At 40.4% G+C, this 21,194-nt stretch overlaps 3 protein-coding genes across 4 annotated transcripts in view; 2 read left to right on the forward strand and 1 right to left on the reverse strand.

Annotated features, from left to right (window-relative positions):
• The window catches only part of itgae.2 (integrin, alpha E, tandem duplicate 2), a 12,750-nt gene extending 9,632 nt beyond the window's left edge, over positions 1-3,118 (reverse strand). The window contains exons 1-4 of the mRNA XM_027021212.3: positions 2,902-3,118; positions 2,644-2,749; positions 2,433-2,509; positions 2,243-2,310 (exon numbers count right to left, since the gene is read on the reverse strand). Coding sequence (XP_026877013.3) covers positions 2,243-2,310; positions 2,433-2,509; positions 2,644-2,749; positions 2,902-2,956 — 306 coding nt within the window. The 5' untranslated portion in view covers positions 2,957-3,118. The remainder of the gene's footprint in view (positions 1-2,242; positions 2,311-2,432; positions 2,510-2,643; positions 2,750-2,901) is intronic.
• Positions 3,119-4,153: 1,035 nt separating this feature from the next.
• On the forward strand, positions 4,154-10,496 carry LOC113584381 (uncharacterized). Its single transcript, XM_027021238.3, has 10 exons — positions 4,154-4,341; positions 4,521-4,865; positions 5,462-5,554; positions 5,654-5,710; positions 7,105-7,227; positions 8,849-8,875; positions 9,136-9,201; positions 9,295-9,345; positions 9,469-9,522; positions 10,349-10,496. Exons 1-10 carry the CDS (start codon positions 4,281-4,283, stop codon positions 10,402-10,404), a joined length of 933 nt encoding a protein of 310 aa, XP_026877039.2. The 5' UTR covers positions 4,154-4,280; the 3' UTR covers positions 10,405-10,496.
• A 3,814-nt stretch (positions 10,497-14,310) lies between these two features.
• On the forward strand, positions 14,311-19,477 carry dhx40 (DEAH (Asp-Glu-Ala-His) box polypeptide 40). Of its 2 annotated transcripts, none has more exons than XM_027021265.3 (16): positions 14,311-14,675; positions 14,811-14,956; positions 15,085-15,204; positions 15,329-15,556; positions 15,659-15,725; positions 15,856-15,987; positions 16,083-16,182; positions 16,499-16,585; positions 16,789-16,971; positions 17,080-17,160; positions 17,352-17,509; positions 17,616-17,730; positions 17,847-17,955; positions 18,597-18,761; positions 18,859-19,087; positions 19,163-19,477. In XM_027021265.3, the coding sequence occupies exons 1-16, from the start codon at positions 14,504-14,506 to the stop codon at positions 19,279-19,281; spliced, it is 2,211 nt and encodes a 736-aa protein (XP_026877066.2). In that variant the 5' UTR covers positions 14,311-14,503; the 3' UTR covers positions 19,282-19,477. The 2 variants fall into 2 exon arrangements, with proteins under 2 accessions (XP_026877066.2, XP_026877068.2); XM_027021267.3 differs by having other exon boundaries at positions 18,859-18,960.
• The last annotated feature ends 1,717 nt before the right edge of the window (positions 19,478-21,194 follow it).

Below are 21,194 nucleotides of genomic sequence, written 5' to 3' on the forward strand. Positions count from 1 at the left end.
AACCATCACAGACACACTGCAGACACTGACCCCCACACCATCACAGATGCTGGCCCCACACCATCACAGACACTGGCCCCCACACACCACAGACACTGACCCCCACACCATCACAGATGCTGGCCCCACACCATCACAGACACTGGCCCCCACACACCACAGACACTGGCCCCCACACATCACAGACACTGGCCCCCACACACCACAGACACTGGCCCCCACACCATCACAGATGCTGGCCCCACACCATCACAGACACTGGCCCCCACACACCACAGACACTGGCCCCAACACCATCACAGATGCTGGTCCCCACACCATCACAGACACTGGCCCCCACACACCACAGACACTGGCCCCCACACCATCACAGATGCTGGTCCCCACACCATCACAGACACTGGCCCCACACACCACAGACACTGGCCCCCACACATCACAGACACTGGCCCCCACACACCACAGACACTGGCCCCCACACCATCACAGATGCTGGCCCCACACCATCACAGACACTGGCCCCCACACACCACAGACACTGGCCCCCACACACCACAGACACTGGCCCCCACACCATCACAGATGCTGGCCTCCACACACTCACAGATGCTGGCTCCCACACCATCGCAGTTCTGGGCTTTTGAACTGTACGCTGATAAGCCAGCTGGTCTGTCTCCTCTTCAGCCCAGATGATGTGGCAGCCATGATTTCCAAAAAGAATTTCGAATGTTGATTGTTCAGACTGTCAAAGGACAGTTTTTCAGTTCAGTTCAGTCCATCCTAAATGAGCTCAGGCCCAGAGATAGCAGAGGTGCTTCTGGATCTTGGTTATATGTGCGTTCTTCTTCATTCTTTGCATGGTTGCATGAGTTTTAACTTGCATTTGTGAATGTAGTGACGTGATGTGTTCACAGCCACAGAGCCCATGCAGATTACTCCTACAAAATTGTTTGTGTTTTTAACACAGTGTCAACTAAGAGTCCCAATATCACAGCCATCCAATACTGGTTCTCAGCCTTGTCCATCACGAATAGACACTTCTCCAGAGTCTCTAAATATTTTAATGATATTATGTACTGTAGATGATGACATCCCTAAATTCCTTGCAGTTTTACATTGAGGAACATTATTGTTAAATCACTGCACTATCTGCCTGTGCAGTCTGACACAGAACCCCTCCCCCATGTCTCCTTCTTAAAGACTCCGCCTCTCTGCAGTGCACTTCTTACACCCAATCATCTTAATGACTTTTCTCAATTAACCTAATTAGTTGTGAGATGTTCCACTATTTTTTACCATTACACAACCTTTCCAGTCCCTGTTTTCCCTTGTTTTTTTAAATGTGGCATAAAATTCAAAACGGGTTTTTTGAAGTATAATAAAATTTCTGTTTCAACATTTGATATGTTGTCTTTATATTATTTTCAATCAAATATAATTTAATATTTTACACACTTCATTCTGTTTTTATTTTCATTTTTACACAGTGTTTTTGAAAACAGGATGTGAGATTTGTCTGACATCTCCATACATAATCCCTCCGGATCCTCAGACATTCTTTGTCTTCACTAACACATTTCTTTTTCATAGTGATACGTTTCTGAGGAAAGTATTTTAAAATGATTTTTTTCTTACAAATAATTGACTATGAATAATTTACTACACTAAAGGGGAAGATGGCTAATGATCAAAAAAGGAACTCATTTTTCTCAAAACATCTGGAGTACCATGGCAACATGTTGCAGGACAGAAGTGAGATGAGCACCACGATTAATACACATCATAATTCACATCACGATTGAGAGTGCGGCTGCGAAGCATGCAGTCGTATTTCTTAACATCTTGAGTACTAGTCTGGTAATAACTAGGTCATAAACAGAAAAACTGTTACAATATGGAGCATTTTTCCACTTCCTGTTTATCGCGTCAGGGAGAACACTTTCTTAAACAGAAGTTGGCAAGTCTGTCGCCTTAAACAGGGGAAACCGCAGTTTTTCAGAACTGTAACTGTCTGATTTAAAGCATGACATCAGTAATGGCACGTAAATGAAAAAAAGGTAAAAATCCACCTTATAAAACTAGACGTGTTACATTCTTAACAAATTAAATAATGGCACATAAATTTAAAAAAATTAAATCTACATTATAAAACTAGACGTGTTACATTCTTAGCAAATTACCAACAGCATCACACTGAAAATGGATTGATGCATGGAAATGTGTCAGAAAAAGACGACGTTACCAGTAGCGTCTCTTTATTCAAGCGGGACGATGCTGATGTTATGGGTCTCAAGCCTTTCCTTCCTCCCACTGCCACATATTTGTTAGATTAGCATATGTTGTATTTTAGTCATACAAGAAAATATTTTTTTCAAGCTGTTTATTTTAACACATAAATATGCAAAAGTCCACACAGACACATACAGACTCACCTGTGCCATTTACTTTGAAACAATTGTCCAGGCTGCAGTTAAAAACTTCTCCAGAGGTAGGAGAAGGGACAAACACCCTAAAAAAACATAAACTTTTTGTTTTTTTTACTAATCTTCAAAATTGTATATCAGCACCTTTGGTAAATAAGCTTTCAATAAATAGAACTATTTCCAACTATTTCCAAAATTAATTCAGAAAAAAATTACTAACCCATTCTTGGACTGAACAATAATTTGTCCAAACAGCGGGTCCTCATTTCTATGATGGATCGTCACATTTGCTTTATATATGTTGAATGCCACTATTGTGTACATGCCTGCGATTCACAAGAGAAGACAAAAGGAAAAACAGACAATGAGAATAAAGTTCTTTTTTGTTCATTTTTTGAAGTATTTCTACACTTTTCGTCTTTAAGTCTGTCATGGTCTGTCATACATATCTCTGTATATTTTGTATGTAAAGACCTACCTGTTATCAGGAGTGCTACTGTAAACATTTTGGTGAGAGAATTCATCCCAAGCATCACAGCTTACATATGGAAAGCAGCAGAATGAGAACAAGTTCTCAGCGTGGTCACAAGCAGGGCGCTTACCACAGCCGGCTGTCAAGCCCACAGTGTATCTGAAAATTCAACTTTGCTTCCGGATCCTCTACTCAGTGAACATAACTTTTATGTCTTTCACTACTGCATGTCTACTTGAAATTGCACAAGTGATCATTTGCGGTCACATGATTGCTACAAATGGATGAGTAATTGGACTGTCTGTAACCTTTGGAGATCAAGAACAAACATCTCATCTATGTAAGAATTTACACAAAACACGTTTCCTGTCATAATATGTTGCCTTGTAACTGGTATAATCTAACAGATAGATGGTAAAAACAACTGAAATATTTAGGTAGTGTACATCAACATCATAAGTTGAAAACAAATCAGTCAAAACATGCAGTCTAATGTACTCTTATTAGCACTGCCACCTGAAGGAACCAAGCATCGTGAAGTTACTGTCACGTTTAGGCTGGGTGTTGTCTGAAGAGGAGCTTACTTCTGTTAGTAAACTCAGAGCTTGTTCATGTTTGTGCAGTACTGAAAAATCCTCCAGTAAAATGTCACACTATCAGTTGGATTTCAACAATGACAGAAACAAAGAGAACAAATACCATTTGGAGGAAGTTCTCTGTGGTTTTGCAGTGCTCAGGAAGGACCGTGTTTTGTGTGGGCCCCGCACGGCTCTGTTGTGTAAAGTCAAACTAAGAGTAGACAGAGTTTCCCTGAGTCTGTCTATGGTTCTGTTAGCACCCAGGAGCCAAAAAGCCCTGGCTGAACTGGGCCACCTGGTACTGGTGGGCTGGGCTGATACCAAAGTAGGTGTCATAAGCAGAAAAGCATTTCTTTCCATTATGGGTGTCTTAATTAAGTGTGAGATCCCATAAAAAAATTTTAATATTTGATCATGCAGCAGGTTTTTATCAAATAGAAAACTGATCTACAGGTATAATAATTAAAAACAATACAAACACTTTTTTGTCTGTACAACAATTCATAAACCTGGAAGTTGTATGAAACATTGCTTATGTTCGTAAAGGTAGATCAGCTTTTCTTTCTATACTGTCCATGCTATTAAGGTGGACTATGTGATGTGCAATGTGCATCAGTATTTGCGTCAACAGGATGTGGTGAACATAACTGGAAGACCACTGAGCTCAGACACTCTGCCTCTGTGTACGTTCCACTTACATAATACCTGTGTTTAGAGCAGCAAACAAAAGACATCTATCTTCATGAGATCTGTTTCTGTTCTAACTTCAGGTCTTAGTTGGAACTTGGCATTGGTTTCTGGCATAACATGTATGTGAAATATTTAGTTCAGGGTCTGACATTTTTGTGTGCCATTTTATCCTCAGATGGTAAGTTACAAAAATGTTTCCTTCTGTCTTAGAGAAAAAGCATCATTATGAGCTAATTATATTTACAGCTGTATTAGGTTAGAGGTTGTAGTCAACAGGCTTTGATGAGCTGGAATTGCACCCGTGCGTGTGTAGAAAATGTCAGACTCATGCTGATGGTCCCTGTGGTCACGCTCTAGGTCTGAACTGCTTAGATACGTGTGGGGTCACCACCCTCCATGCCCCGCTGGGCTCAGTGGTCTCGCTCCCGTGCACTCTTCTGAAGAGCAACAGCACATCTAAAGCCACATGGAGCCAGACCTCCACCCTTCTGAGCATGGGGCCGCAGGGCCACATCACCTTCCAGGACCCCAGGGGTGGTCGGGTGACCGCCTTCCCCTACCTGTTCCACAGAGGAAACTTCTCCATCCTCATTCGTGGTCTCCAGACCTCCGACCTGGGCACGTACTGCTGTGAGCTGAGCTTGGAGTGTCAGCGGGTGGAGATAAGACAAGACCTTGGGGGTCCCGCAGGCCAGAGTGAAGGTAAGCTGAAGCAGCAGTCCTGTACACAGGGCACAGAGGGGCTACGCTCTTATATCGGTGTGTTATCTGAGCTGGATTTTACTGCACACCATTTAATCTCATTTTTGACATATTAGACAGCATGAAAAATTCAATTGTGAATGAAAGCTGGGCAGTCCGAACAGCACTGAGAAAATATAAAAACATCAGTCACATTATGAAATAGAGAAAATATAAATGTAAACATCAGTCACGTTATGAAACAGAGAAAATATAAATGTAAATATCATTCACATTGTGAAACTGATAAATAAGATTACATTTTTTTTACCATATCTGTTCGAAACAAATTCATCCAAATGTTCCTTTACATGTATCTCATTCCTGTTCACCGCTAGGTAGGATCAGTCCTAAATTACACCTCTATACAACTCTGCAAATTAATCTTAGAAGTGAACAAACACTATTGCCATTATAGTGGGTCTATAACACCCTAATGGTATGGCATGCTCTGAGACTGTGTCCATGTGACATTTCAGGCTACTACCACACTGATTCATTGCGTTAGTGTTGTCACGATAGCGTTATAAGAGCTTGTGTCTTTTGGGTCAACACAGGTCTGGATTTCCCATGGTACTATGTTGTCATTGGAGTTGGCTTCTTCACCATTCTGCTTTTGACTATATGTAGTCTGAGCTTCATAATCAGAAGTGAGTGGTTTTTTTTACTTTGTCCCCTTCAATCGCTTATGCCATTGTACTCTGAAAAACAGTTTTAGAAAAGAAAAAATGCCTTATTTACTTTTGCAGGAATATGTCTAAAAGGCCAACCGGATTCTAATTCTGTCAACTCACCACACAGAGAGGGTAAGTAGTGTTTTCCAACTAACCTGCTCCTTTTCCACTGGATGCTTCTCCAGCTTTATTCACCCTGACCACAGAGGTCAGTGATCTTCTACTGATCCTGGTGACCTGCGTATTCTCCTCCTTCTAGATTTAAGTGCCGCATTTGGCACAATTAACATAACACACACGTCACCCGCCTCCCAACCATTGGCATTACTAACACAGTTCCTAAATGGTTCACCTCCTGTATGTCTAATAGATCTGATTTTGTCATAGACACAAATCGTACACTGATACTGTCACTCAAGGTGTTCCCCAGGGATCAGTCCTTGGCTCCCTCCTGTACATAATCTATATTACCCCTTGGTTAGATTATCTGCAAGCGTGGTCTCCATTTCCACTGTTATGCTCTTATACTCAGATTTATATTAACACCAAGGCTGGCACCACCCTACCACCTCCTGTTTTAGTCTCCTATATCCAAGATCTCAAACAGTGGATGAACATAAACTTCCTAAAATTAAATGCTGACAAAACAAAAGTTCTATTTATTGGTTCTAATTCCAAAATCTCTAAATTCCCCAATTTTAAATTCAACCTAGACGATGTCTTGGTCCAGTCCACGCATGCAGTTTGGCTCCTTTGGTGAATTGATGTGCTTGGTGTACTTTTTGACTCCTTTGAACTCCACATCAACTCACTGGTTAAAAATACCTTTTTTAATTTCTGCAATATCGCTAGTCTTGGGCCCATGCTCTCCAAACAAGATGCTGAAACTCTGCTTCATGCTTTCATCACCTCCTGTCTTGATTTTGGCAAATCTCTCAAAACAAAACCATCCGCTCACTTTAACATGTTCAAAATTCAGCCACGAGAATTCTCCTACATGTTAAAAAATTAGCCTGCATTACCACAATTCTATATCAGCTACACTGGCTCCCCGTCCCTGGACACATTCATTATAAACTCCCCCTGCTTACTTACAAACCCCTGCATGGTCTTGCAGCTCCCTACCTAGATAAACTCCTACACTTATTCTGCTCCACCTGTACACTTCAGTCTTCTGGTACAGGTCTCTCCTCCACCCCCATGTTTAGACTGGTCTCTGTAGGAGGCAGATCTTTTAGTGTAATTGCCCCCAATTTATGAGGCACTTTACCTCAATCTCTAGATCTCTCTCTTCACTTTCCTCTTTCAAATCCAGACTTAAAATGGACCTAATTTCTCAACATTTCTCAACACCTTGTTTCTGTTAATAGTTGATAATTAATTTGTTAAATGTGTTAAATAATATGTTTTGTTTTTGTTTTTTCTCTCCATCTGTATTGTTATTGTAAAGTGACCTTAAGTTTAAGAAAGGTATAATATGAATAAAACTTTTATTATAATAATAATAATTATTATTATTATTATAGGTGATTGTATAAAACAACCACAAACTAATCTGTCTGAAAATAAAGAAAATTGTCGGAAGGGTGGTGCAAACCCAGGGACGGAGGCTGACGAGGAGGACTATGTAAACATTCAGAAGGAAAAAGGTGAGAGATGCCAGAATAATGACAGTGAGCTGGAGCCCTCTGGCCTGACAGGTATGCAGTGATGTAGTATGTAGAGTATGCAGTGATGTAGTATGTATAGTATGCAGTGATGTATTATGTAGAGTATGCAGTGATGTAGTATGTATAGTGTGCAGTGTTGTAGTATGTATAGTATACAGTGATGTAGTATGTATAGTGTGCAGTGTTGTAGTATGTATAGTATGCAGTGATGTAGTATGTATAGTATACAGTGATGTAGTATGTATAGTATACAGTGATGTAGTATGTATAGTATACAGTGATGTAGTATGTATAGTGTGCAGTGTTGTAGTATGTATAGTATACAGTGATGTAGTATGTATAGTATACAGTGATGTAGTATGTATAGTGTGCAGTGTTGTAGTATGTATAGTATACAGTGATGTAGTATGTATAGTATACAGTGATGTAGTATGTATAGTATACAGTGATGTAGTATGTATAGTGTGCAGTGTTGTAGTATGTATAGTATACAGTGATGTAGTATGTATAGTATACAGTGATGTAGTATGTAGAGTGTGCAGTGTTGTAGTATGTATAGTTTACAGTGATGTAGTATGTATAGTATACAGTGATGTAGTATGTATAGTGTGCAGTGTTGTAGTATGTAGAGTATGCAGTGATGTAGTATGTAGAGTGTGCAGTGTTTTAGTATGTATAGTATGCAGTGATGTAGTATGTAGAGTGTGCAGTGATGTAGTATGTAGAGTGTGCATTGTTGTAGTATGTATAGTATGCAGTGATGTAGTATGTAGAGTATGCAGTGATGTAGTATGTAGAGTCTACAGTGATGTAGTATGTAGAGTGTGCAGTGTTGTAGTATGTATAGTATGCAGTGATGTAGTATGTAGAGTATGCAGTGTTGTAGTATGTATAGTGTGCAGTGTTGTAGTATGTATAGTATGCAGTGATGTAGTATGTAGAGTATACAGTGAAGTAGTATGTAGAGTGTGCAGTGTTGTAGTATGTATAGTATACAGTGATGTAGTATGTAGAGTGTCCAGTGTTGTAGTATGTAGAGTGTGCAGTGTTGTAGTATGTATAGTATACAGTTATGTAGTATGTAGAGTACGCAGTGTTGTAGTATGTATAGTATACAGTGATGTAGTATGTAGAGTATGCATTGTTGTAGTATGTATAGTATACAGTGATGTAGTATGTAGAGTGTGCAGTGTTGTAGTATCCACAGTGTGCAGTGTTGTAGTATATGTAGTAACACATTATATGAGTAGTGTGAGGGGGACATCACTCACACCACCCAACCTCACACATTATATGAGTAGTGTGAGTGGACATCACTCACACCACCAAACCCAACACATTATATGATTAGTGTGAGGGGACATCACTCACACCACCCACTCTAACACATTCTATGAATAGTGTGATGAGGAATTACTCGGGGAAACATCCCCTAATCTCCCTCCAAAACTACAACTGTGTGGAAACATCATTCACAGACAACAGATGGTTTTGTGTAGGGGTCAGAAATCACTGATATATATATAGCTGATATAAACTGCAGCATGGTAAATTAATGAAAATTGCATAATCTAGCTTGTTGTTTTTAATTATTTTTAAGGTCACCAAGACAATCCAACTATCTATGGTATGCTTTGATTTATTCATTTGTCATCTCCATCTTACTAAATGTACCACAGAAATAAAATACTTCAGAATTAATCAGAATATTTTGTTATAAACACACCTGATTAAAAAAAACTGCATTTGTTATTGGTTTGGACTGTCAGTGGCAACAAGATGTATAAAATGACTTGTTTACTTAAGACTGTACTCATTGCTAGACCACTGTGCTGTGATTGGTTGTGACGTGAACCTCATTTTAATAATGAATCTTCTGTATTCAAGAAAATGATGAGCACCACCCTAATCTAATTAGCAGAGGGAAGACTGGGCCACACCCCTGCCCAAGAGGTGAAGCCTACTTTTTTCATCTTTGGTATCAACACACTCATTAATAATTGGCAATAAAATCCATTAACAAGATAAGAAATGCTTTTCCCTCAGGTTATAGAGCAACACCAGATCAGCAGGCTAACCGGAAAGCAACGTTCTATGGTATTTTAAGACTTTATATTTATTTATTTATTTGTTTGTTCAGGTGTGATAAGAGTGTCTAGTAACAAGGATGCTAAAATTATTAGTAAAATAATTAAAAGCTCCTGTTGTGTAATCTTCTAGCCAATCAGTCAGAAATCCAAAAGTCATCTGGCCCTGGCAAGAGAAGAAAAAAAGGTAAATATGCATTTCTTAAAAAATTTCTTTAAAGCTACATTTCCAACTGAATGATTAAAGTGAAGCAGCACAGCTTCTCACTATGAGAACAGGGCAGTATAATATGCTACAAGTGCCATACTGCTTTTAAATGTTTACATTTAAATATCTTCTTTTCAGGTAAAATTAATACTGCTATGCTGTATACTTACATATTAGTTTACAAACTATAAAACCTCTAAACTATGACAGAATTTAAATATCTGGATTAGTTCTTATATTGCTAAGTTATATAGTACATATAAAAATTCAGTTCATGGAAAAAAAAATCAGGATCAATACCTCAGCATAAAGTGTATGCTCGGACTTAACAAAAATAAGTGTTTCACTATTATTGTAATAAAGAAGTCTGATACTTGATGGGAAAATTGAATTTGGGACCATGCTGCTGTTTGTAGGTGTCCAGGAATAGCCACATGTAGTCTTGTGCTTATTCTCTATTGACGTCTGGTGGAAAGTCTTTTAATCAACTTTATATGAGTGACATGTTTCTTACCAAAACAAAACTGCTGATGTCAATAACAGGAAAGACAACAAAATAGCAACTGCTGAGTCCTCAGGAGGTTAATGCACGAAACATGGACAAGGTCATTGTGTGGAATTTAGTCTTAAATTCCTAAAAGGAGTTACAAGGCTTCAGATTCTTGAAAAAAGTTTAGTAAAAGTGTGAACCATTCCTGATGGATAAAGAAACAATGTCTGGAAAAAACCAAACAGACTACTATTATATTACTGATATAAACACTGGTCTAACGTGTTTCCCTCTGTCTATATTTCTCTCCAACAGAATATCAACTGAGAAACCCAATATATGATGACAGCACAGGAGCACACAATACCTAGCGGAATAAACCTGTACTTTACGTTTTACTCCTACATGTTCTGTTAATTATTGCTTCAGTTTATTTGAAAGGTTAATAAAAAAGAGTAAATCATGTATCGTGCATTGTATATCAGGCGATCCTCTAGTGTTACGGTCTTCTGTTCAAAGATACGTAACCTACAATGTCATTTTGAAGGGAAATACGAAAACGACGCCGCTATCTGTTGGCTGAATCTTTTTTTTCCATTCGTCTAGATGCAAATGACAGACAGCTGTTTGAGGCGGCAAAAACTCACTCAAGTGTTTCAAAACCGTTTCAGGAGCTCACTTTCGCAACTAGAATAGTCTACTCGTAAGCAAACGTTATTTCACAATTACGCCATGAGGTCGTGAGGTCGAAGACTTGGTCATATTATTGCAAGGTGTGACACTAAATTTGTTGCAGATGTACGAAATACAGTGTCATACTATCCAGAGCGTGGATGCGGTAATGTGTAAAACCAATGACATGTTCGTTTTTCCAACAAGTCCACTATGTCAGCGGCGTATCTTTATGTCCAAGGTGAGCTGGTGCTCCTTTGACTTTATGGTATCCTCTCACACAGTAGATTGTCTAAAGAAATTATTCTAAATTGAATTTAATCTTCTATGCAGACCAGAATGGCGGATACCACAACGCTAGGGACATTGCCCGACAGTGTTTGTATGACATAATGGAGACATCAGACTATGTCATCTTGCAGGTTACAGGAGCTGTCACGTGGTAAGGCTCATGAGTATTAACCTCTGTCATCTTCCAGGCTGCTGCTGAGGGAATTTCTTTATGAAGGAATGCTAGATTATTTCAAAGGGAGTAGCTATGATATGTTCTGTGACTCAACCCCCTCGTGCCCCAGATACACTAATATATACACACACCTATATACACTTCATACATCAATGCCTGATCAGCCTTTTCTGTGATTCAGCAGAGGCTAGCAAGACCGGAGACCAAGGGTTACAGCTGTCTTTGACGTACTGTGACAAATTACTTCTGTATACTAACATAACAGTGCCTCACTGGGTCTGGATTCGGTTTACGCATCTGAAGTGTGAACTGTTTGCCCAAACACCACAGTGCTCACATAGTGATTTTCCAGTTTCCTTTCACAAGCTGTGTTATTCAGTCACAGGTGCATGGTCTTATGTCCTGTAAAACTGTTTATAGAATTATTTGGCCTGTTCACATTTGTAATTCTTAGTATCCTTAACTGTGCCAACCATTTTAGTTGCAGGTTATTGAGGGCAATGTTATATTTTGGGTGAATATACTGGCAGAGAAGTCTTCTCACTCTGGACAAGCATAACTATTCAGAGAAGCCCCATTTAGGTAATCACACTTGCATGCATATATGTTGTATAATTTATAACGAAACTCTTTAGGTGTTAACTGAATTAGCTGCTTCCACCCCAGAATGACACTGTCCTGTACATTTGCTTTGTCGAATAATAGCAGCAGTGTAAGTGTTGCTATTGGCCCTACAAAATCCACAAACACTTACGCCATAAAAAAGGAAGGGGCGCTATGTGCCCAGATGAGATTTGCTACAGGTTTGTATTTGTGGTTTTCATTCAAAAAATACATGCAACAAGTAAGTTCACTCAATGAAAGAAATCCTAGCTTTGTGCCTCAGATGTTTTGTGAGTCTGAGCCCTGGAGTAATGGCTCTGTGGCAGATTCTTCCTTTAGGAGCTTTCATAAGGGCCACACGGCCACACACCAGTAACGCCCGTGCTGGGGGAGCCAGTGTTTGTGGAGATGTTTGTCCTTAAGCGTGAGGCCTCAGAGCTGGAGCTTCTTCTCAACGTGTGCTGTGCCACTCCTAGTGTCGACCCCAACAACGAGCGCAGATGGAGTCTGCATAACAGAGGGTGTCTTAATGAGCTTCCAGGCAAAAGAACTGTTCCATTTATTGCTTGGACTGTGTGCCATCGTGGTGGTTTGCCTGTCCTGCAGCTGTACTTGGCAGCACACTGCCGCTGCTGTTGACTTTTTAGAGGTTCAGGCCGGTGAAGGAGGAAAGTACCCCAAACTTCACAAATGGCTCAGGATTAAAATGTGGAGACCGAGGACATTTATGAATCCGTAAGTCAATCACATGCTCCTCATGATAGCCTAGGACCTTTTTAACTGCACTTGTTTGTTTCTTTTTACAGAATAATCATTTTAATCAAATTTAACATGGATTTATTCTGCATATAATGTTGTTTCAGTGGGTTTGTTTGTTTTAGGTTTACCTACATTGTGATGTAGAGGTTTGCAGAGGGGCTCAGTGTCAGTGCTTGTAGCAGAAGTAACATCTGAACCGTCACGTCTAATCCCTCTTTAGTTTCATCTGCCAATTGTTACAGATCTTCACATAGTACTGTTTCATATGTTGGGTTTAAATAAACTACTACAGAAATACCTTCTTCTGTAAAACGACCTTTATGCTGATTGAATGAAGCTGTCATAAACTGCACCTTTAGAGCCAAGACAGAATGAAAGCTCTGTTTGATTCTTCACAGGGAGGCGACACCTAGAGGAAAGATGAGCCTCAGGCGGTGATGTCATCAGCGGGCGGCTGCTGCTTACAACTGTGATGATCAGGGTGGTGCTTGAATCAGTACTTCCTGTGACACAGTACAAGGACAGAAGCATCTTTGTAGAGAAACCAGAATTGCCTTTTCTCTTTGAATAAAAGGATTTGATTGACAAAAAAAAGTTTACTTTTGCGTTTTTGATCTACAAGCATTCAGATTCTTAGTGAGAATGTATTTTTACGGAATATAATGGATGGTTTCTCATTAGTCGATTGTCTATATTCAAAGAGGCCCCTTTAAAACTGCTTATTTACAGTATTTATTTATGCTCATGTTCATCTTTAGCACAATTTCTAAATTAACATTTTTTGGATCAACTGAATCAATAGCTTTTTAAAAAAAGACTTTTAGTTTCTTGTATGTTCTAATTGATATTTACACAGAGATACATTTTTTTACTCAGGGTTGAGATCTGTCTAATGGGGCTATTTTGTGTGTTGGGTTAAATGTCACATATTACACATATAATACAAATTTTGTCTTGGTGAGTGTATATGTGTAGCATGTCTGGCATTTATATTTTATTTTAATATTTTTACTTTGTGATAAATGGTTGAGCACAGTTTTAAAGAAATATTCTGTATACATGTCTTTGACTACATTCACAGTGCCTCAAGGTTTTTTTGGTTTTGTTTGTTTTGTTGTTGTTGTTGTTGGTGTGTGTGTGTGTGTGTGTGTGTGTGTGTGTGTGTGTGTGTGCGTGTGTGTGTGTGTGTGTGTGTGTGTGTGAGAGAATATTCCTCCTCCTCTAGGTTAATAAAATAATCATAACTTACCAGTTTCTGGTGATCAACAAAAATCTAACCATCAAACTCCTGAACAGTCGAATATCACAATGCGCATAACGCCCCATAATACGTTTTACACATGTAAACATTTCATTTGGATCTTGACAGAGTACTCCACCTTTATCTGCCTTATCTACCTACTTCTTTAACCTGCCCCACTTTATTTACTTACTTACTGATTCTACAGCTGCATCTTCCAACTACTACACTCAGCATTCATCTATTTTAACAATTCATTGAACAATTGACAGTTAAAAAGCTGTATGCACATGTAAGGCTTACAAGTATGACAGTGTGTTGTGTGTGCTTGAAATGTCTCTTGCAGAACTGCATATAAGCAACTGTGCGGTGCGAGCTACTGCGACCAAGAAGCAATTCCTTGCACGCTTGGCAAAGAAGGTTACCGCGGCGGTGGTTTCGCACTGCGCGTGTGCGGGGCGTCGCTGTGGTCCTCCTGCCAGCAGACGGCGCTGCGCCACGGACGCCAGCGGGAAGGTCATGTGGTCGCAGGTTACGCGTGACGTCAGGACGCAACCCCGCTGCTCCAGCATCAGCAGCGAGCGACTGTGTTGTTTTTCGTTTTTAGGGGCTGAATACGTGAAGGAAACGGAGCAGTGCAGACGTTCTTTGGTTCTGGTTTCCTCTAGTTAACTATGTTTTAGCAAGGCAGCACAGATTTCTAAATATTAGCCAGCTGCTTTATATAGCGATGTCGAAGACAGAGGAGCCCACGGCGGGTGACGGAGGGTCCAATCACCTCCCCATTTACCAACACAGAAAGACACTTGTTGATGCTGTGAGCGCAAACCAGTTTCTGATTGTTACGGGCGAAACTGGCAGTGGTAAAACTACTCAGCTGCCGCAGTATTTGTACCAGGCTGGTAAGCTAACTGACGTTACTTCCTCTCGCCTCCCCTCTCATCTCAAATAAACACATAAATAAATAAATAACAACAAAAGGAGCATCATAATTCTGCTTGTTTCTGTTGTGCTTACTATTTAACACTCGTGTCCAGGCTTATGCAGGTATGGGAAGATTGCTGTGACGCAGCCCAGAAGAGTTGCAGCCATCACTGTAGCTCAGAGGGTGTCCCACGAGATGGGTGTCAGGCTAGGGCTGGAGGTTGGGTACCTAGTGCGCTTTGACGATTGCACTACAAAGGTTAGAGGCGATGTCATCTCTTGCACTGTGTGGAAAGCAATATGCTGCTCACTGACAATCTACTTTTTTAGGTTTGTCTTTGTATGGTTTGCATACTTGTAAATAGTATATATGTGTGTGGGCCTTAGGACACATTGATTAAGTACATGACGGATGGCTGTATGCTGAGGGACATTCTTGGTGATCCAGGTTTGATACCCTACAGTGTTGTGATTCTGGACGAAGTCCATGAGAGGAGTCTTAACACGGTATGTTTTCACTGAAACATTAACAAACAAAACACCAAAATGCCCCCCTTTTTTTTAATGCATCATATAGGGTCGTTCCCCTCAGTTTATGACAGTGATTCTAAAATAACTGTTTCTGTGGTAGGACGTCTTACTTGGTTTGCTGAAAAAGACCCCGTCTCGAGGCTTCCGTGGCCGCACTGTCCCTCTGAAGGTGGTGGTGATGTCAGCTACCCTGGAAACTGAAAAGCTCAGTGCCTTTTTGGACAACTGTCCTGTGTTCACCATTCCTGGCAGAACCTTTCCTGTGAAAGAGTTGTTCTGCGGTCTGATTGGGCCAAAGGACAAAGAAAGCTCTGTCTATGTGAAAGAGGTGAGTTGTGAAATTGTGCATTATTTTGAATGGATGTTTGTGAGCGAGTCCTTGAGGCTCTGAAAAAGGTTTCATACATTTTTGTGTTTTTGTTCTGTTAAGGTGGTGAAGATGGCTCTAAATGTCCATACAAGCGAAGCATCTGGGGATATCCTTGTGTTTCTGACAGGTAAGCAGTGGCACTTCTAACATCGTATTTAAATAATGTTGTTTAATGTGTTGTGATTGATTTGTTATTTCTTATGGTTAGCGGATGCCATATTTTGCTGATTTAAAGTTTTACATCATGTTTCTTACAGGCCAGTCTGAGATTGAGAAAGCATGTGACTTGCTCTTTGAAAAGGCAGAGTCCATAGACTACCGCTACGACATGCATGATCGTTCAGTGGAAGGCCTTCTGATTCTTCCTCTGTATGGATCAATGCCAACAGGTATCACATGCTTTCAAGCCAACTGTAAACCTGTGCACAGTCAGTGAAGGGGAGCGGCACCGTTTGTGAACAATGGCTTGTTCTTCTGCCTGCAGATCAACAGCGTCAGATATTCCAGCCAGCGCCTGCGGGAATCAGGAAGTGTGTGGTGGCAACCAACATAGCCGCAACATCGCTCACAATAAGTGGAATCAGGTGAATCGGAGCACAGCTGTCTTAGTCACAGACAGAGGCCAAGACCTAGTCATGTACCAGACTCCTGACACTCCAAGCAGACTTTACTACAATTTTGTGTGTATGTATGTATGTAAGTAAGTGTGTGTGTGTGTGTGTGTGTGTGTGTGTGTGTGTGTATATATGTATGTGTGTGTATATATATATATATATATATATATATATATATATATATATATATATATATATATATATATATATATATGGGAGGTATGCCTGAGGAACGTGATTAACTGGGACCTTTCCAGTAGAGCAGCTTCTGTTGTGTTTCTTTTAGATATATTGTTGATAGTGGATTTGTCAAACAGCTGAACCACAACTCAAGAGTTGGCTTGGACATCCTTGAAGTGGTACCTATATCAAAGTAAGTACCTATTGAACATAAGTATGTATGTAGACAGAGAGAGCGATATAGAGAAAGGGGTAGTACACCAAACCCACTGTGTGTGTGCGCACATTTATGTGTGCCTGTGTGTATTCGTGTGTGTGTGTATGCGCATGCATAATTTTAATGTCATGGCTGCCTTTCTTGTATGTCTGGGTTTGCTGTTTGCCATTACTGTGTAGGAGTGAAGCCCAGCAAAGAGCAGGCAGGGCGGGAAGAACCTCGGCAGGAAAGTGCTTCAGGATCTACAGCAAGGATTTCTGGGAGACCTGCATGCCTGAGTACACTGTCCCGGAGATCCAGAGAACGAGTCTCACATCTGTCGTCCTCACTCTCAAATGCCTCGGAGTCCATGACGTGATCAGGTGTCACTTGACTTGTTTGATTTGTCTTTTTTATGGTCATGATCTGCTATGCTCAACTTTGTCATTACTGGTCTACAGAGAATTTAATTGGGTGTATTCCTTATGCAGGTTTCCCTACCTAGATCGTCCAGAGGAGAGGTTTATTCTGACAGCACTGAAGCAGCTGTACCAGTACGATGCAATTGACAGGTAAATGGTGTGCTGCCTAAACTTCCAGTAGTGTATGCTCATACTTTGACTATATTACTTTAAATCGTCAGTGTAACGTAGTAAAAGACATTCACATAGTTAAATACACCATATATAACACACCTGTACACACCTCTGTAGCAGATGTTTCTGTGTAAACTTCATCTCTGTTTTTGGGGGTGTGGTGTAAGGAAGGGTGATGTGACCCGGCTGGGGAGGCTGATGGTGGAGTTGCCCCTCCCTCCTGGGCTCAGCCGTGCCCTGCTTAAGTCAGCTTCTCTGGGCTGTGAGGAGCTGCTGCTCCCCGTGGCAGCCATGCTGTCTGTGGAGAACATCCTCATCCGACCAGGTAGGGTGCTGAGCAGCTGGAGCGGTCACTGCCCTGGCCGAGATGGTTTTGCACGTCAGGGAATGAATGAATGAATGAATAATCGCACCTTTCTGCTGCTGTTCAGGCCGCCCAGAAAAACAAAAGCAGGCTGAGGTCGTGCACAAAGAGCTGGCCGCGTGCGCCGGCAGCTGCAATGACTTCCTCGAGCTGCGCTGCATATTTGAAAAGTGCAAAACAAGGTGGGCCATTGCTTTAGCTAACCTTTGTGTTTTTGAAAGAATGCTTTAGGATGCATACTTTTGGTTCATTCATTTTTTTAAAAATTAAAGTATTTATATATTGATCTTGTGTGCAGTGACAATCCTTCCACATGGTGTAAAAATCACTGGATACACTGGCGTGCAGTTAAGTCTGCTTTCAGTGTTGAGACTCAACTCAGGGACATACTTCTCCGTCTAAAACAGGTAATCTACAGTTTATCTCACAAGCCAAAATGGAACAAAACAAACAAACAAACAAACAAACAAAAAAAAAAAAAAAAGATCAGTGATTTAAAGTAGATAGAGGTTGCAATTTTCTTGGCTGATTCTGATTGCCAATTTTTTTTAATCATATGACTAGTTTTATCTGATTTTCTTGCTTTCTAAGGATTCTAAATAACACCATGAGAAAAAATTTGTTAAACTTTTTTTAGTGGAAACTTCTTACATCTCAACATTAAAAAAATGTGCACTACATTTATAGGACAAACCTTTTTTCACAAACCTCAGAATAAAATAAAGAGCAGTATTTTTACTTTTCCAAATGAACACAAGTGCACCACGTAATACAAACGAAAAATAAGGCACCTTTATGTTGCCAAAGCATGGGTCTAAAGCAGTACTCTGTTTACGTGTGGATGTTTTTGGCCGCTGTCACCCTCGTGTGGTGACCAAGTGTAAATGTGACCGGCAGAGAATCGATTATGAGAGACCGATAGGCTGGTGACAGGTTATGGCCCATCACAGACAACCGGCCTTTTCCTGTCATTGTCCATCTCTAATATTTGCTCTCTCTACTTTTTACTCTTGTTCTCTTCTCTCTTTATTTATTTATTTATTTTTAGCAAAAAGATTTTCCAAAGGAGACATTCCGGGGCAGAAGCAGTGAACTGCTAAGGCAGTGCCTGTGTCTGGGTTATTTCACTAATGTGGCAAGGAGGTCTGTTGGAAAGGCATTTTGCACTATGGATGGACATGGCTCTACAGTTCACATTCACCCCTCCTCTTCAGTAAGGAATTTTAACAAACTTGGTCCTCGAGCTGGCAATGATTCTTAACTAACCCGCTGTTTCATTGAATGTTGTGATTTTATGCCTTTTTTCCCAGCTTTTTGGGCAAGAGTTGCAGCTAGACTGGATAATTTTCCATGACGTCTTGGTAACGGGACGGGTTTATGTGAGAACCGTCTGCCCCATCCGCTACGAGTGGGTGAGGGACTTGCTTCCGAAGCTGCATGAAATTGATGTTTATGAGCTAAGCAGTGTGGCAAGAGAGGAAGTCACAGATGAGGAGATGGCACGGTGGGAAAAGAAAAGGGCAGCTCAGAGGCAAACAGGTATCTTATTCAAGACACGCAAGCGCAGTCTGCGTTTTAACATTTGATGGTGATATGGTTTATCTTTCTGAACAGATACAAGTGAAGATGCATCGAAGAAGCTTGAAAAGAGAAACAGTGAAAGCTCAATTTCAGAGGCTCGTGCTCGGTATTTACAGAGAAAACGGAATCGGATCCAGGCAAAAGACTCATGAAAGGAGACCACGTAGTGTTTGTATTGTATTATGAAATTCAACTTTCATAATGTTTATATTTCTAGTAATGCTCTTCAGCTGTGAGGATTTCTGAATCCTTTATTCATCAAATCTTTTCCATCCATGAAAGGTAACTTGTATTTGAAAAAAGTTGATAAATATTTATTTTGTAATAAATGGGTTTTTAATTATCAAATGGTGTCAAGATGCATCTCTTAACACTATACCACTCCACACACAACCTGTGAAATCCAGGATGGCCTTCCCAATGACAGTGCCTCCAGTTTCATGTGGAATATTTAAATGACCACTAAACCTATGCTGACTAACTGAAATCAGTACTTATTGTAGGGTATTGTTTACTACACTGATGTTGACTGCTCCTTTGTTTATTGTACTTATCATTCTGAGAGAGTTTATGTATTTTGCACTTCTAGGCCTCAGTATTGATCCGTATATTTCTACAGTATTCTAGTTCATTGGTATGTTGGACTCTAACCTACTGTACTGTAGTAGGATGTGTTCTATGAGGAAATGACAAAGCACTTTTGTAGTCGCTCTGGATAAAGCATCTGCTAGATTCCGTAAATATAAATGGATTTTAACAATTATATCAGTAAGCAACGCCACCGGCACCGTTACATCATGCCCAGTGCCACCGGATCCATCTGGGTCAATGGCCAGACAACTTCAGCCGCCCCACCTTTATGGTGCTGTGCTAATGACAAGTCTGGTAATATCACTCCTTTGACCTTAACGCATAAGGAAGAGTTAATTCATCGTGTTCCTGAAGTTAAGCCAAAAGTTGAGATACCAATGACACTTAAGGAAGGATGATAAAGTAGCAATATGCCTAGAGAATGGTGAGACTGTGTAACAGAGGAGGCATTGCAGTGTCTGAACTGTTTTTTGCAACTATGCAACACATTTACAATGCTTCGTGCTGAAAGGGAAAGTCACGTGACTGCTAATTGGAGCTTCATTATGTCACCAAGTGTTTTGAAACCTCCCACCTGTTCCAAGATGAAGCGAAATGGGATGACCCAATATCAGAATGTTTGATTCTGTCTTATGAAGGATTCAAGAACAATACTTAAATAAAAGTTAGAAAACCATATCTCGTTTACTTCTGCTATGATGGGCTGCCCCACTTTCACAAACATTTAAAACTTTGTTAAACCACACAATTTTGCAAGGGCTTGTCATGGGTTTGTACCTAGTTGTACTTCTGTAGTCTTTTTCTGTTTTAGTCTATGACTCTGCTTGATCGTGACTTTGTTCCGGTTTGACCTTTGCATGAATTGCTGACTTTGCAAAGGTTGAAACAGAATTTATAATAGGAAGAGCTACAACACAGCTCAGACCTGTTATGTGGATCACTATTATCAAGCAGTTCAGTTATATGCATGAAATGCCTACGATATCTGTAATTTTGCAACCATACAAGGACGATGTGAAACACCTTCGGACAAAACATCCTGAGACATATTTTTTCAGAAATACTTGTGCAAATTTTGTCATGATTATTCCACAGTTCTATATTTTTGTTCTACTCTGTTTCATTAATGTTATCTGAAAGGATTGCAAAAGACTTAAATGACCTCGGTGACCTTGCTGTGAAGGACTCACAACCCTGTGGAGGAGGCAGGCTTCAGACAGTTTGTCAGAGAACCTACGACCACAGGGAACCTTGCCGTTCGCCACACTAGTTATGTGACGATAACACGGGCGATTGGCCACAAGATGTCACTGTGGATGGATGTTTCATTTCCGAAAGATCGACTCTTTTTTTAATCGATCGTTTCAGTCTATACGAGATCTCGAACGTTCCATTTCTGCATCACCACCTGACAGTTTACCCACCTGAGGGGTTTACCCATCTGACAGTTTACCCACCTGAGGGTTTACCCACT

The sequence above is a fragment of the Electrophorus electricus genome, chromosome 17 (assembly GCF_041902795.1).
Source record: "Electrophorus electricus isolate QZ-2024a chromosome 17, ASM4190279v1, whole genome shotgun sequence".
Classification (NCBI taxonomy): Eukaryota; Metazoa; Chordata; class Actinopteri; order Gymnotiformes; family Gymnotidae; genus Electrophorus; species Electrophorus electricus.